We start from the raw sequence: 15,485 nt of genomic DNA on the forward strand, positions 1-15,485 counted from the left end.
GGAAATGAATGCCCACCGATTTAATGAGAACCCTCCGGTGGCGTTTTTGAGGCAATGCAGCTACCATTGGAAACACATCCAGCCATTGAAAATGAACTGCCGCCGATTTAATGAGAGCCCCCGGTGGCGTTTTTGCGGCAATGCAGCTACCATTGGAAATACATCCAGCCGTTTGAAATGAACGGCTGCCGATTTAATAGTGCCTCCGGTGGTGTTTTTGTTGCAATGCAGCTACCATTGGATATATATCGAGCCTTTGGAAATGAAAGGCGGCCGATTTAATAAGTGCCCTCCGGTGGCGTTTTTGTGGCAATGCAGCTACCATTGGAAATACATTGAGCCGTTGGAAATGAACGGCCGCCGAATTAATGAGTGCCCCCCGGTGGCCGTGTTGCGGCAATGCAGCTATCATTGGAAACACATTGAGCCGTTGGAAATCAATGACAGCCAATTAAATAAATGCCCTCCGGTGGCATTTTGCGGCAATGCAGCTACCAACTGATATACCTCCAGCCGTTCGAAATGAACGGCAGCCAATTGAATGAGTGCCCCCCGGTGAAGTTTTGTGGCAATGCAGCTACCATTGGAAATACATTGAACCGTTGGAAATGAACGCCCACTGATTTAATGAGTGCTCTCGGTGGCATTTTTGCAGCAATGCAGCTACCATTGGAAATACATCTAGCCGTTTGAAACCGAACAGCCGCCTATTTAATGAGTGCCCTCCGATGGCGTTTTTGAGGCAATGCAGCTACCATTGAAAATACATTGACCCGTAGGAAATGAACGTCTGCCGACTTATGAGCTCCCTCAGGTGGCGTTTTTGCGGCAATGTAGCTACCATCTGAAATACATCCAGCCATTCGAAATGAACGTCTGCCGATTTAATGAGTTCCCTCAGTTGGCGTTTTTGGGGCAATGCAGCTACCATTGGAAATACATTGAGCCGTTGGAAATGAACGGCTGCCGATTTAATGACTGCCCTCCATTGGCGTTTTTGCGGCAATGCAGCTACCTTTGGAAATACATCCAGCCGTTTGAAATGAACGGCTGCCGATTTAATAGTGCCTCCGGTGGTGTTTTTGTTGCAATGCAGCTACCATTGGAAATATATCGAGCCTTTGGAAATGAAGGGCGGCCGATTTAATAAGTGCCCTCCGGTGGCGTTTTTGTGGCAATGCAGCTACCATTGGAAATACATTGAGCCGTTGGAAATGAACGGCCGCCGATTTAATGAGTGCCCCCCGGTGGCCTTGTTGCGGCAATGCAGCTATCATTGGAAACACATTGAGCCGTTGGAAATCAATGACAGCCAATTAAATAAATGCCCTCCGTTGCGTTTTTGCGGCAATGCAGCTACCATTGGAAATACATCCAGCCGCTGGAAATGAACAACCGACAATTTAATGAGTGCCCTCAGGTGGCGTTTTTGCGGCAATGCAGCTACCATTGGAAGTACATCCCGCCGTTCGAAATGAACAACCGCCGATTTAATGAGTGCCCTCCGGTGGCATTTTGCGGCAATGAAGCTACCAACTGATATACCTCCAGCCGTTCGAAATGAACGGCAGCCAATTGAATGAGTGCCCCCCGGTGAAGTTTTTGTGGCAATGCAGCTACCATTGGAAATACATTGAACTGTTGGAAATGAACGCCCACTGATTTAATGAGTGCTCTCCGGTGGCATTTTTGCAGCAATGCAGCTACCATTGGAAATACATCCAGCCGTTTGAAACCGAACAGCCGCCTATTTAATGAGTGCCCTCCGATGGCGTTTTTGAGGCAATGCAGCTACCATTGAAAATACATTGAGCCGTAGGAAATGAACGTCTGCCGACTTATGAGCTCCCTCAGGTGGCGTTTTTGCGGCAATGTAGCTACCATCTGAAATACATCCAGCCATTCGAAATGAACGTCTGCCGATTTAATGAGTTCCCTCAGTTGGCGTTTTTGGGGCAATGCAGCAACCATTGGAAATACATTGAGCCGTTGGAAATGAACGGCTGCCGATTTAATGACTGCCCTCCATTGGCGTTTTTGCGGCAATGCAGCTACCATTGGAAATACATCCTGCCGTTGGAAATGAACAACCGCCGATTTAATGAGTGCCCTTAGGTGGCGTTTTTGCGGCAATGCAGCTACGTTTGGAAACACATTGAGCCGTTCGAAAAGAACGGCGACCAATTTAATGAGTGCCCTCAGGTGGCGTCTTTGCGGCAATGCAGCTACCGTTGGAAATACATTGAGTCGTTGGAAATGACCGGCCGCCGATTTAATGAGTTCCCTCCGGTGGCGTTTTTGCGGCAATGCAGATACCATTGGAAATACATTGAATTGTTGGAAATGAACGCCTGCCTATTTAATGAGTGCCCTCGGTGGTGTCTTTGCGGCAATGCAGCTACCATGGAAATACATCCAGCCATTCGAAATGAACGGCCACCAATTTAATGAGTGCCCTCAATTTGCGTTTTTGCGGCAATGCAGCTACCATTGGAAATACATTGAGCCGTTGGAAATTAACGGCCACCGATTTAATGAGTGCCCTCCGGTGGCGTTTTTGCGGCAATGCAGCTACCATTGTAAGTACATCCCGCCGCTTGAAATGAACGCCCGCCGATTTAATGAGTGCCCTCCCGTGGCGTTTTTGCGGCAATGCAGCTATAGCAGCTCAGTAGCCTAGATGGTAAGGCGCCCGCTTTGAGACTGGGAGGTCGGTGGTTCGCGCCCCGGCCGAGTCATTCCTAAGACTTAAAAAGTGGTCGGCGGGGCCCTCTGTTGGCTGCGGCTGCATCGGCTCGCTACAACGGGTCAGGTGCAATCGACATTTCGTTCTGTGTACATTGTTACACAGAATGACAATACAAGGAAATTATTATTATTATTATTATTGTTGGAAGTACATCCCGCCGTTCGAAATGAACAACCGCCGATTTAATGAGTGCCCTCCGGTGGCATTATGCGGCAATGCAGCTACCAACTGAAATACCTCCAGCCGTTCGGAATGAACGGCCGCCAATTTAATGAGTGCCCTCCGGTTGCGTTTTTGCGGCAATTCAGCTACCATTGGAAATACATCCAGCCGTCGGAAATGAACAACCGTCGATTTAATGAGTACCCTCAGGTGGCGTTTTTGCGGCAATGCAGCTACCATTGGAAATACATCCAGCCGTTGGAAATGAACAACCGCCAATTTAATGAGTGCCCTCAGGTGGCGTTTTTGCGGCAATGCAGCTACCATTGGAAATACATTGAGCCGTTGGAAATGAACGGCCGCCGATTTAATGAGTGCCCCCCGGTGGCCTTGTTGCGGCAATGCAGCTATCATTGGAAACACATTGAGCCGTTGGAAATCAATGACAGCCAATTAAATAAATGCCCTCCGTTGCGTTTTTGCTGCAATGCAGCTACCATTGGAAATACATCCAGCCTTTCGAAATGAACGGCCGCCAATTTAATGAGTGCCCTCCGGTTGCGTTTTTGCGGCAATTCAGCTACCATTGGAAATACATCCAGCCGTCGGAAATGAACAACCGTCGATTTAATGAGTACCCTCAGGTGGCGTTTTTGCGGCAATGCAGCTACCATTGGAAATACATCCAGCCGTTGGAAATGAACAACCGCCAATTTAATGAGTGCCCTCAGGTGGCGTTTTTGCGGCAATGCAGCTACCATTGGAAGTACATCCCGCCGTTCGAAATGAACAACCGCCGATTTAAGAGTGCCCTCCGGTGGCATTTTGCGGCAATGCAGCTAACAACTGATATACCTCCAGCCGTTCGAAATGAACGGCAGCCAATTGAATGAGTGCCCCCCGGTGAAGTTTTTGTGGCAATGCAGCTACCATTGGAAATACATTGAACCGTTGGAAATGAACGCCCACTGATTTAATGAGTGCTCTCCGGTGGCATTTTTGCAGCAATGCAGCTACCATTGGAAATACATCCAGCCGTTTGAAACCGAACAGCCGCCTATTTAATGAGTGCCCTCCGATGGCGTTTTTGCGGCGATGCAGCTACCATTGAAAATACATTGAGCCGTAGGAAATGAACGTTTGCCGACTTATTAGCTCCCTCAGGTGGCGTTTTTGCGGCAATGTAGCTACCATCTGAAATACATCCAGCCATTCAAAATGACCGGCCGCCGATTTAATGAGTTCCCTCCGGTGGCGTTTTTGCGGCAATGCAGATACCATTGGAAATACATTGAATTGTTGGAAATGAACGCCTGCCTATTTAATGAGTGCCCCTGGTGGCGTTTTTGCGGCAATTCAGCCACCATTGGAAATACATCCAGCCATTCAAAATAAACGGCCGCCGATTTAATGAGTGCCCCCCGGTGGCGTTGTTGCGGCAATGCAGCTACCATTGGAAACACATTGAGCCGTTCGAAAAGAATGGCGACCGATTTAATGAGTGCCCTCAGGTGGCGTCTTTGCGGCAATGCAGCTACCATTGGAAATACATCCAGCCATTCGAAATGAACGGCCGCCAATTTAATGAGTGCCCTCAGTTTGCGTTTTTGCGGCAATGCAGCTACCATTGGAAATACATTGAGCCGTTGGAAATTAACGGCCACCGATTTAATGAGTGCCCTCCGGTGAAGTTTTTGCGGCAATGCAGCTACCATTGGAAGTACATCCCGCCGCTTGAAATGAACGCCCGCCGATTTAATGAGTGCCCTCCGGTGGCGTTTTTGCGGCAATGCAGCTACCATTGGAAGTACATCCCGCTGTTCGAAATGAACAACCGCCGATTTAATGAGTGCCCTCCGGTGGCATTAAGCGGCAATGCAGCTACCAACTGAAATACCTCCAGCCGTTCGAAATGAACGGCAGCCAATTGAATGAGAGCCCCCTGGTGGCATTTTTGTGGCAATGCAGCTACCATTGGAAATACATTGAGCCGTTGGAAATGAACGCCCACCGATTTAATGAGTGCTCTCTGGTGGCGTTTTTGCGCTAATGCAGCTACCATTTGAAATACATTCAGCCGTTCGAAATGAACGGCTGCCGATTTAATGATTAATCTCCGGTGGTGTTTTTGCGGCAATGCAGCTACCATTGGAAATACATCCAGCCGCTCGAAATGAATAGCCGCTGACCTAAAGAGTGCCCTCCGGTGGCGTTGTTGGGGCAATGCTGCTACCATTGGAAATATATCTAACCTTTGGAAATGAAAGGCGGCCGATTTAATCAGTGCCCTCCGGTGGCATTTTTGCGGCAATGCAGCTACCATTGGAAATACATTGAGCCGTTGGAAATGAACGGCCGCCAATTTAATAGATGCCCTCGGTGGCGTTTTTGCGGCAATGCAGCTAACATCGGAAATACATTCAGCTTTTGGAAATGAATGCCCACCGATTTAATGAGAACCCTCCGGTGGCGTTTTTGAGGCAATGCAGCTACCATTGGAAACACATCCAGCCATTGAAAATGAACTGCCGCCGATTTAATGAGAGCCCCCGGTGGCGTTTTTGCAGCAATGCAGCTACCATTGGAAATACATCCAGCCGTTTGAAATGAACGGCTGCCGATTTAATAGTGCCTCCGGTGGTGTTTTTGTTGCAATGCAGCTACCATTGGATATATATCGAGCCTTTGGAAATGAAAGGCGGCCGATTTAATAAGTGCCCTCCGGTGGCGTTTTTGTGGCAATGCAGCTACCATTGGAAATACATTGAGCCGTTGGAAATGAACGGCCGCCGATTTAATGAGTGCCCCCCGGTGGCCTTGTTGCGGCAATGCAGCTATCATTGGAAACACATTGAGCCGTTGGAAATCAATGACAGCCAATTAAATAAATGCCCTCCGGTGACATTTTGCGGCAATGCAGCTACCAACTGATATACCTCCAGCCGTTCGAAATGAACGGCAGCCAATTGAATGAGTGCCCCCCGGTGAAGTTTTTGTGGCAATGCAGCTACCGTTGGAAATACATTGAACCGTTGGAAATGAACGCCCACTGATTTAATGAGTGCTCTCGGTGGCATTTTTGCAGCAATGCAGCTACCATTGGAAATACATCTAGCCGTTTGAAACCGAACAGCCGCCTATTTAATGAGTGCCCTCCGATGGCGTTTTTGAGGCAATGCAGCTACCATTGAAAATACATTGACCCGTAGGAAATGAACGTCTGCCGACTTATGAGCTCCCTCAGGTGGCGTTTTTGCGGCAATGTAGCTACCATCTGAAATACATCCAGCCATTCGAAATGAACGTCTGCCGATTTAATGAGTTCCCTCAGTTGGCGTTTTTGGGGCAATGCAGCTACCATTGGAAATACATTGAGCCGTTGGAAATGAACGGCTGCCGATTTAATGACTGCCCTCCATTGGCGTTTTTGCGGCAATGCAGCTACCATTGGAAATACATCCAGCCGTTTGAAATGAACGGCTGCCGATTTAATAGTGCCTCCGGTGGTGTTTTTGTTGCAATGCAGCTACCATTGGAAATATATCGAGCCTTTGGAAATGAAGGGCGGCCGATTTAATAAGTGCCCTCCGGTGGCGTTTTTGTGGCAATGCAGCTACCATTGGAAATACATTGAGCCGTTGGAAATGAACGGCCGCCGATTTAATGAGTGCCCCCCGGTGGCCTTGTTGCGGCAATGCAGCTATCATTGGAAACACATTGAGCCGTTGGAAATCAATGACAGCCAATTAAATAAATGCCCTCCGTTGCGTTTTTGCGGCAATGCAGCTACCATTGGAAATACATCCAGCCGCTGGAAATGAACAACTGACAATTTAATGAGTGCCCTCAGGTGGCGTTTTTGCGGCAATGCAGCTACCATTGGAAGTACATCCCGCCGTTCGAAATGAACAACCGCCGATTTAATGAGTGCCCTCCGGTGGCATTTTGCGGCAATGAAGCTACCAACTGATATACCTCCAGCCGTTCGAAATGAACGGCAGCCAATTGAATGAGTGCCCCCCGGTGAAGTTTTTGTGGCAATGCAGCTACCATTGGAAATACATTGAACTGTTGGAAATGAACGCCCACTGATTTAATGAGTGCTCTCCGGTGGCATTTTTGCAGCAATGCAGCTACCATTGGAAATACATCCAGCCGTTTGAAACCGAACAGCCGCCTATTTAATGAGTGCCCTCCGATGGCGTTTTTGAGGCAATGCAGCTACCATTGAAAATACATTGAGCCGTAGGAAATGAACATCTGCCGACTTATGAGCTCCCTCAGGTGGCGTTTTTGCGGCAATGTAGCTACCATCTGAAATACATCCAGCCATTCGAAATGAACGTCTGCCGATTTAATGAGTTCCCTCAGTTGGCGTTTTTGGGGCAATGCAGCAACCATTGGAAATACATTGAGCCGTTGGAAATGAACGGCTGCCGATTTAATGACTGCCCTCCATTGGCGTTTTTGCGGCAATGCAGCTACCATTGGAAATACATCCTGCCGTTGGAAATGAACAACCGCCGATTTAATGAGTGCCCTTAGGTGGCGTTTTGCGGCAATGCAGCTACGTTTGGAAACACATTGAGCCGTTCGAAAAGAACGGCGACCGATTTAATGAGTGCCCTCAGGTGGCGTCTTTGCGGCAATGCAGCTACCGTTGGAAATACATTGAGTCGTTGGAAATGACCGGCCGCCGATTTAATGAGTTCCCTCCGGTGGCGTTTTTGCGGCAATGCAGATACCATTGGAAATACATTGAATTGTTGGAAATGAACGCCTGCCTATTTAATGAGTGCCCTCGGTGGTGTCTTTGCGGCAATGCAGCTACCATGGAAATACATCCAGCCATTCGAAATGAACGGCCACCAATTTAATGAGTGCCCTCAATTTGCGTTTTTGCGGCAATGCAGCTACCATTGGAAATACATTGAGCCGTTGGAAATTAACGGCCACCGATTTATTGAGTGCCCTCCGGTGGCGTTTTTCCGGCAATGCAGCTACCATTGGAAGTACATCCCGCCGCTTGAAATGAACGCCCGCCGATTTAATGAGTGCCCTCCCGTGGCGTTTTTGCGGCAATGCAGCTATACCAGCTCAGTAGCCTAGATGGTAAGGCGCCCGCTTTGAGACTGGGAGGTCGGTGGTTCGCGCCCCGGCCAAGTCATTCCTAAGACTTAAAAAGTGGTCGGCGGCGCCCTCTGTTGGCTGCGGCTGCATCGGCTCGCTACAACGGGTCAGGTGCAATCGACATTTCGTTCTGTGTACATTGTTACACAGAATGACAATACAAGGAAATTATTATTATTATTATTATTATTGGAAGTACATCCCGCCGTTCGAAATGAACAACCGCCGATTTAATGAGTGCCCTCCGGTGGCATTATGCGGCAATGCAGCTACCAACTGAAATACCTCCAGCCGTTCGGAATGAACGGCAGCCAATTGAATGAGTGCCCCCTGGTGGCATTTTTGTGGCAATGCAGTTACCATTGGAAATTCATTGAGCCGTTGGAAATGAACGCCCACCGATTTAATGAGTGCTCTCTGGTGGTGTTTTTGCGGCAATGCAGCTACCATTGGAAATACATTCAGCCGTTCGAAATGAACGGCTGCCGATTTAACGAGTGCCCTCCGGTGACGTTTTCGTGGCAATTTAGCCACCATTGGAAATACATCCAGCTATTCAAAATGAACTGCCGCCGATTTAATGAGTGCCCCCGGTGGCGTTGTTGCGGCAATGCAGCTACCATTGGAAATACATCCAGCCGTTCGAAATGAACGGCTGCCGATTTAATAGTGCCTCCGGTGGCGTTTTTGTTGCAATGAGGCTACCATTGAAAATATATCTAACCTTTGGAAATGAAAGGCTGCCGATTTAATGAGTCCCCTCCGGTGGCATTTTTGCGCCAATGCAGCTACCATTGGAAATACATTGAGCCGTTGGAAATGAACGGCCGCCAATTTAATGAATGCCCTCAGTGGCGTTTTTGCGGCAATGCAGTTAACATTGGAAATACATTCAGAATTTGGAAATGAATGCCCACCGATTTAATGATAACCCTCCGGTGGCGTTTTTGCGGCAATGCAGCTACCATTGGAAACACATTGAGCCGTTGGAAATGAACAACCGTCGATTTAATGAGTGCCCTCAGGTGGCGTTTTTGCGTCAATTCAGCCACCATTGGAAATACATCCAGCCATTCAAAATGAACTGCCGCCGATTTAATTAGTGCCCCCGGTGGTGTTTTTGCAGCAATGCAGCTACCATTGGAAATACATCCAGCCGTTGGAAATGAACAACCGCCAATTTAATGAGTGCCCTCAGGTGGCGTTTTTGCGGCAATGCAGCTACCATTGGAAGTACATCCCGCCGTTCGAAATGAACAACCGCCGATTTAATGAGTGCCCTCCGGTGGCGTTTTGTGGCAATACAGCGACCATTGGAAATACATCCAGCCGTTGGAAATAAACAGCCGTCGATTTTATGAGTGCCCTCTGTTGGCGTTTTTGAAGCAATGCAGATACCATTGGAAATACATCCAGCCGTTCGAAATGAACGGACGTCAATTTAATCAGTTTCCTCCGGTGGCATTTTTGCGGCAATGCAGCTACCATTGGAAATACATCCATCCGTTGGAAATGAACGGCAGCCGATTTAATGAGTGCCCTCCGGTGGCATTTTTGCAGCAATGCAGCTACCATTGGAAATACATCCAGCCATTCGAAATGAACGGCCGCCGATTTAATGAGTGCCCTTCGGGGGCGTTTTTGCGATAATGCAGCTACCATTGGAAATGCATGCAGCGATTCGAAATGAACGCCCGCCTATTTAATGTGTTCCCTCCGGTGGAGTTTTTGCGGCAATGCTGTGCAACCATTGGAAATACATCCAGCCGTTGGAAATGAACAGCTGCCGTTTTAATGAGTTCCCTCCGGTGGCGTTTTTGTTGCAATGCAGCTACAATTGGAAATACATCAAGCCGTTGGAAACTAACAGCAACCGATTGAATGAGACCCCCCGGTGGCGTTTTTGCAGCAATGCAGCTACCTTTGGAACTACATTGAGCTGTTGGAAATGAACACCCACCAATTTAATGAGTGCCCTCCGGTGACGTTTTTGAGGCAATGCAGCTACCATTGGAAATACATCCAGGCTTTCGAAATGAACGGCCGCCTATTTAATGAGTGCCCTCCGGTGGCGTTTTTTGGCAATACAGCTACCATTGGAAATACATCCAGCGATTCGAAATGAACGGCCGCCTCTATAATGAGGTACCTCCGGTGGCATTTTTGGGGCAATGCAGCTACCATTGGAAATACATCCAATCTTTCGAAATGAACGCCCGCCCATGTAATGTATGCCCTCCGGTGGCGTCTTTGCGGCAATGCAACTACCATTGGAAATAGATCCAGCCGTTCGAAATGAACGGCCGCCGATTTAATGAATGCCCTCCGGTAACGTTTTTGCGGCAATGCAGCTGCCATTGGAAATAGATCCAGCCATTCGAAATGAATGGCCACCGATTTAATGAGATCCCTCCGGTGGCGTTTATGCTGCTATGCAGCTACCATTGGAAATAGATCCAGCCGTTGGAAATGAATGGCCACCAATTTAATGAGTACCCTCCGGTGGTGTTTTTGCGGCAATGCAGCTACAATTGGAAATTCAACCAGCCGTTGGAAATTAACGGCCTCCGATTTAATGACTGCCCTCCGGTGGCGTTTTTGCGGCAATGCAGCTACCATTGGAAATACATCCAGCCGTTGGAAATAAATGCCCGCCAATTTAATGAGTGCCCTCAGGTGGCGTTTTTGCGGCAATGCAGCTACCATTGGAAGTACATCCCGCCGTTCGAAATGAACAACCGCCGATTTAATGAGTGCCCTCCGGTGGCGTTTTTGCGGCAATGCAGCTACCATTGGAATTACATCCAGCCGCTGGAAATGAACAACCGCTGATTTAATGAGTGCCCTCAGGTGGCGTTTTTGCTACAATGCAGCTACCATTGAAAGTACATCCCGCCGTTCGAAATGAACAACCGCGGATTTAATGAGTGCCCTTCGGTGGCGTTTTGCGGCAATGCAGCTACCATTCGAAATACATCGAGCCTCTGGAAATCAACGGCGCCCAATTTGATGAGTGCCTTCTGGTGGCGTTTTTGCGGCATGCCAGCTACCATTGGAAATAGATCCAGCCGCTGGAAATGAACAACCGCTGATTTAATGAGTGCCCTCAGGTGGCGTTTTTGCTACAATGCAGCTACCATTGAAAGTACATCCCGCCGTTCGAAATGAACAACCGCGGATTTAATGAGTGCCCTTCGGTGGCGTTTTGCGGCAATGCAGCTACCATTCGAAATACATCGAGCCTCTGGAAATCAACGGCGCCCAATTTGATGAGTGCCTTCTGGTGGCGTTTTTGCGGCATGCCAGCTACCATTGGAAATAGATCCAGCCGTTGGAAATGAATGGCTGCCGATTTAATGAGTGCCCTCCGGTGGCGTTTTTGCTGCAATGCAAGCGTTCTCTGATCCTCGATCAATGAATTGATCCCTAATCATATCATCAGCAAACGTGCCAAGTCACAGTTTGTAATTAATTCCCTCAATGCAGCAATGAACTGACCAGTCGTCTCGCCCGGTGTTGTGCCCTTTTCCGACTCCTATGCAAATTCCTCCCCCCCTGATCGTATTCTATATAAAACGCTTATTAAAACAATAAAGCGAGCTAATTATAATAATTGGGAGATCCTAGTCTATATAACGCGTTTATTTAAACATTAAAGCGTGATCTTATTCTACAAATTGCGTTTTTTAACGCGGATGAAAATGTCACCAACGTCAATGTACGCTTCCGACAAAAGCGATCGTATTCTATATAATACGCTTTAAAAAAATAAAGAGAGCTAATTATAATAATTGGGAGATCCTAACGCGTTTATTTAAACAATAAAGCGCGATCGTATTTTACAAAATGCGTTTGTTAACGCGGATGGAAAAGTCACCAACGTCACTGTACGCTATGATTTCTGCAATCACAACTAATTGTACACAAATAATATTTATTTGATTTACTATAATATCCGTATGTATTGTCTTTTTTATTGTGAATGAAACCCTGGTTGCATTGGATCCCGTGGTGTAAACAAATTGTTGTTGTTTTATTTCATTTAAAATCGGAGGGGGGGAGGAATTTGCATAGGAGTCGGAAAAGGGCACAACACCGGTCTCTGAGCACGCTGACGGAACTTGCTACTCTCAGCCACGACATTCATCTTCGGTACAAAGAAAGTTTTCTGGCGCATCACAGGCGGATTTGTAAGAAGTGCCAGTGTCGGGAAGGGAAAGAAAAATTCTCTGACCTTCTGTGCCTGAACAGTGCAGCAGTAGTTCACGTTTTCGTTTGTCCGGTATGTTGTTTGCAGTCAATGCTAGCAGCTAATTTTCGAACATCTAAATCCACGTGATGTACAACATTGTACGCTCACCTGGGGTTTCAAGCAAAGCAAGTGGTTGTGAGATTCTGATCCAAGTCATCTTCGTCGCCGATATGTTGTTTATGTAGTAGGATTGTAGTAATAGATTCAGGACAGGCACGGACGGTACATTCATAGAGTGTCTACTTAACTTCTTCCTCGGTAGTTCTCAAGCACAAGTACAAGGCTGCACATTAGTATACAGCGACACCGCAGGAAAGGAAGTGTATTACACGACACCACACTTGGGGTCATTCCGAGGTTTAATTCAGGAGTTAGCATGGGGGGGGAGAAATTGGGCAGGCATTTTACCTGCCAAAATCTGACTCCCCTGCTAAAATAGATCCTGTTTGAGATACAGACTTGTGACTTGAAGAGTAACCTTCTGTGGCATAAATAAGTAAGCACAGTGAATTTGGGGTCATTTGGAGTTTTTAGTCAGGAGTTAGCATTGGTGGTAGGATTTGGGCAGGCAAAAAAATCTGACTCCCCTGCTAAAATAGACTCTGTTGGAGATACAAACTTGTAACTTCTAGAGCAGGGGTCGGGAACCTTTTTGACTCAAAGAGCAATAAAAGCAAAAAATATTAATTTTATTTTGGGAAAGAGCCACACCATATATTATAAGACAAATTTACTAAATTGCTAAACCGGCGCCCCAGACAAAAGCTTAGTCTTCAGCACATTTATTTTTGATGATTTGATAAAAATTATGAAAAGAGAATAATGCCAGAGCCCCTGTCCCAAATTCAACAAACAGACCACTTTAAACTTGTCTCTTTCTTGCAATTACTCAAGATCGGTTCAACTCCTTTTGACCTTTTTTTTTCATACATATTGGTTTCAAAACCAGATGCAAGCATTTATTTTGTAAAAACGTCACAACATTCTGAGAATAGGGAGCCTTATGTGCTTACCTTTGGCGAGAGATGGGAGGGAATGCTTGTACTTTTTGCATAGCTCCACCCATCCCTCCCACTCACCCAATCAAATGACTAAGTTCTCTTCCGGTGTTTTGGCGTATTTACAGTTCTGTGGATTCATCATAAAGTATCTGAACACTGAACACAGATTGTATTGTGAACTTTTAAATAAAGGATTCTTTAGCGTTGTACAGCCAAAACGAGTTTTTTTTCCCCCTTTTTTTGTGTGACACTTTGACTGTAAATTGTAGTGAAAAACGTGCCCTATATATACTGTGAAGTGTTACCTTCGGATTTAGTTTTGATTTGGTCTACGTGTACCTGAATAGGATAGACAACTCCGGTTTTGAACAAGATGGAGAAATTTTGCATGCAATCAAATTGGTCTCTGAGCCACAGATACTCATAGAAAGAGCCATATATGGCTCGCCAGCCATAGGTTCCCGACCCCTGTTCTAGAGTAACCTTCTGTGGCATCAATAAGTCAGCACAGTGAATTTGGGGTCATTTTGAGTTTTAATTCAGGAGTTAGCAGGGGGGGGGATGGGCAGGCATCTTACCTACCAAAATCTGACTCCCCTGCTAAAATAGACTCTGTTGGAGATACAGACTTGTAATTTCTAGAGTAACCTTCTGTGGCATCAATAAGTCAGCACAGTGAATTTGGGGTCATTTGGAGTTTTAATTCAGGAGTTAGCAGGGGGGGGGGATGGGCAGGCATCATACCCACCAAAATCTGACTCCCCTGCTAAAATAGACTCTGTTGGAGATACAGACTTGTACTTTCAAGAGCAACCTCCTGTGGCATCAATAAGTCATCACAGTGAATTTGTGGTCATTTGGAGTTTTTATTCAGGAGTTAGCGGGGGGAATTTGGGCAGGCAAAAATCTGACTACCTTGCTAAAATAGACTCTGTTGGAGATACAGACTTGTAACTTGTAGAGTAACCTTCTGTGGCATCAATATGTCAGCACAGTGAATTTGAAAACTTTCAGACGTTTCTCATAATACTACTATTATTATTATTAATAGTAGTAATAAAAACGAACTAGATCTGTCGAACACCTATTCAGTAACACATCGCAAAGTGGAGGTATTCCTCTGTAGTTGGATCCCAAAACCCCAAAACATAAGGTTTAAAGCGTGTCTTATTTTGCAAACAGTATAGGCAGGGAAGTCCAATTTTAAATGAAAAAAACAACAACCATTTGTTTACACCGCGGGATCCAATGCAACCACGGTTTCATTCACAATAAAAAAGACATTACATAAGGCTATTATAGTACATCAAATAAATGCTATTTGTGTACAATTAGTTGTGATTGCGGAAATCATAGCGTACATTGACGTTGGTGAATTTTTCATCCACGATAACAATCGCATTTTGTAGAATACGATCGCACTTTATTATTTGAATACACGCGTTATATAGACTAGGATCTCCCAATTATTACAATTAGCTCGCTTTATTTTTTTAAAAAGCGTATTATATAGAATACGATTGCATTTGTCGGAAGCGTCCATTGACGTTGGTGACTTTTTCATCCGCATGAACAAACGCATTTTGTAGAATACGATCACGCTTTAATGTTTAAATAAACGCGTTATCTAGACAACCCCCATTGTTATGAATAGCTCGCTTTATTGTTTTAATAAGCGTTTTATATAGAATACGATCGCTTTTGTTGGAAGCGGAGCAGAATGTGCGTTCACGCGAGAGGTGGGATTCTGTACGGGAGTCGGAATTGGGCAAACAACGGCCACCAATGAGTTCCCTCCGGTGGCGTTTTTGCGGCAATGCAGCTACCATTGGAAAGACATCCAGCCATTCAAAATGAACGGCCGCCGATTTAATGAGTGCCCTCCGGTGGCGTTTTTGCGGCAATGCAGCTACCATTAGCATACATCCAGCCGTTCGAAATGAACGGCCACCGATTTAATCAGTGCCCTCAGTTGGCGTTTTTGTGGCAATGCAGCTACCATTGGAAATACATTGAGCCGTTGGAAATTATAAGCCACCGATTTAATGAGTGCCCTCCGTTAGCATTTTTGCCCCAATACAGCTTCATTGGAAATACATCCAGCCGTCGGAAATGAACAGCCGCCGATTTAATGAGTGCCCTCCGGTGGCGTATTTTCTGGTAATGTAGCTACCATTGGAAATATATCCAG

General features: G+C 46.4%; 1 protein-coding gene across 2 annotated transcripts in view; it reads right to left on the reverse strand.

Moving 5' to 3' along the window:
• The window catches only part of LOC148345715 (uncharacterized), a 65,921-nt gene extending 53,364 nt beyond the window's left edge, over positions 1–12,557 (reverse strand). For both annotated transcript variants that reach the window (XM_088325840.1, XM_088325839.1), the window contains exon 1: positions 12,402–12,557. In XM_088325840.1, the coding sequence (XP_088181966.1) occupies positions 12,402–12,525 (124 nt within the window). In that variant the 5' untranslated portion in view covers positions 12,526–12,557. The remainder of the gene's footprint in view (positions 1–12,401) is intronic.
• Between the last annotated feature and the right edge of the window lie 2,928 nt (positions 12,558–15,485).

Source organism: Urocampus carinirostris, unplaced genomic scaffold (assembly GCF_059441175.1).
Source record: "Urocampus carinirostris isolate Australia breed hairy pipefish unplaced genomic scaffold, RoL_Ucar_1.0 HiC_scaffold_31, whole genome shotgun sequence".
Lineage (NCBI taxonomy): Eukaryota > Metazoa > Chordata > Actinopteri > Syngnathiformes > Syngnathidae > Urocampus > Urocampus carinirostris.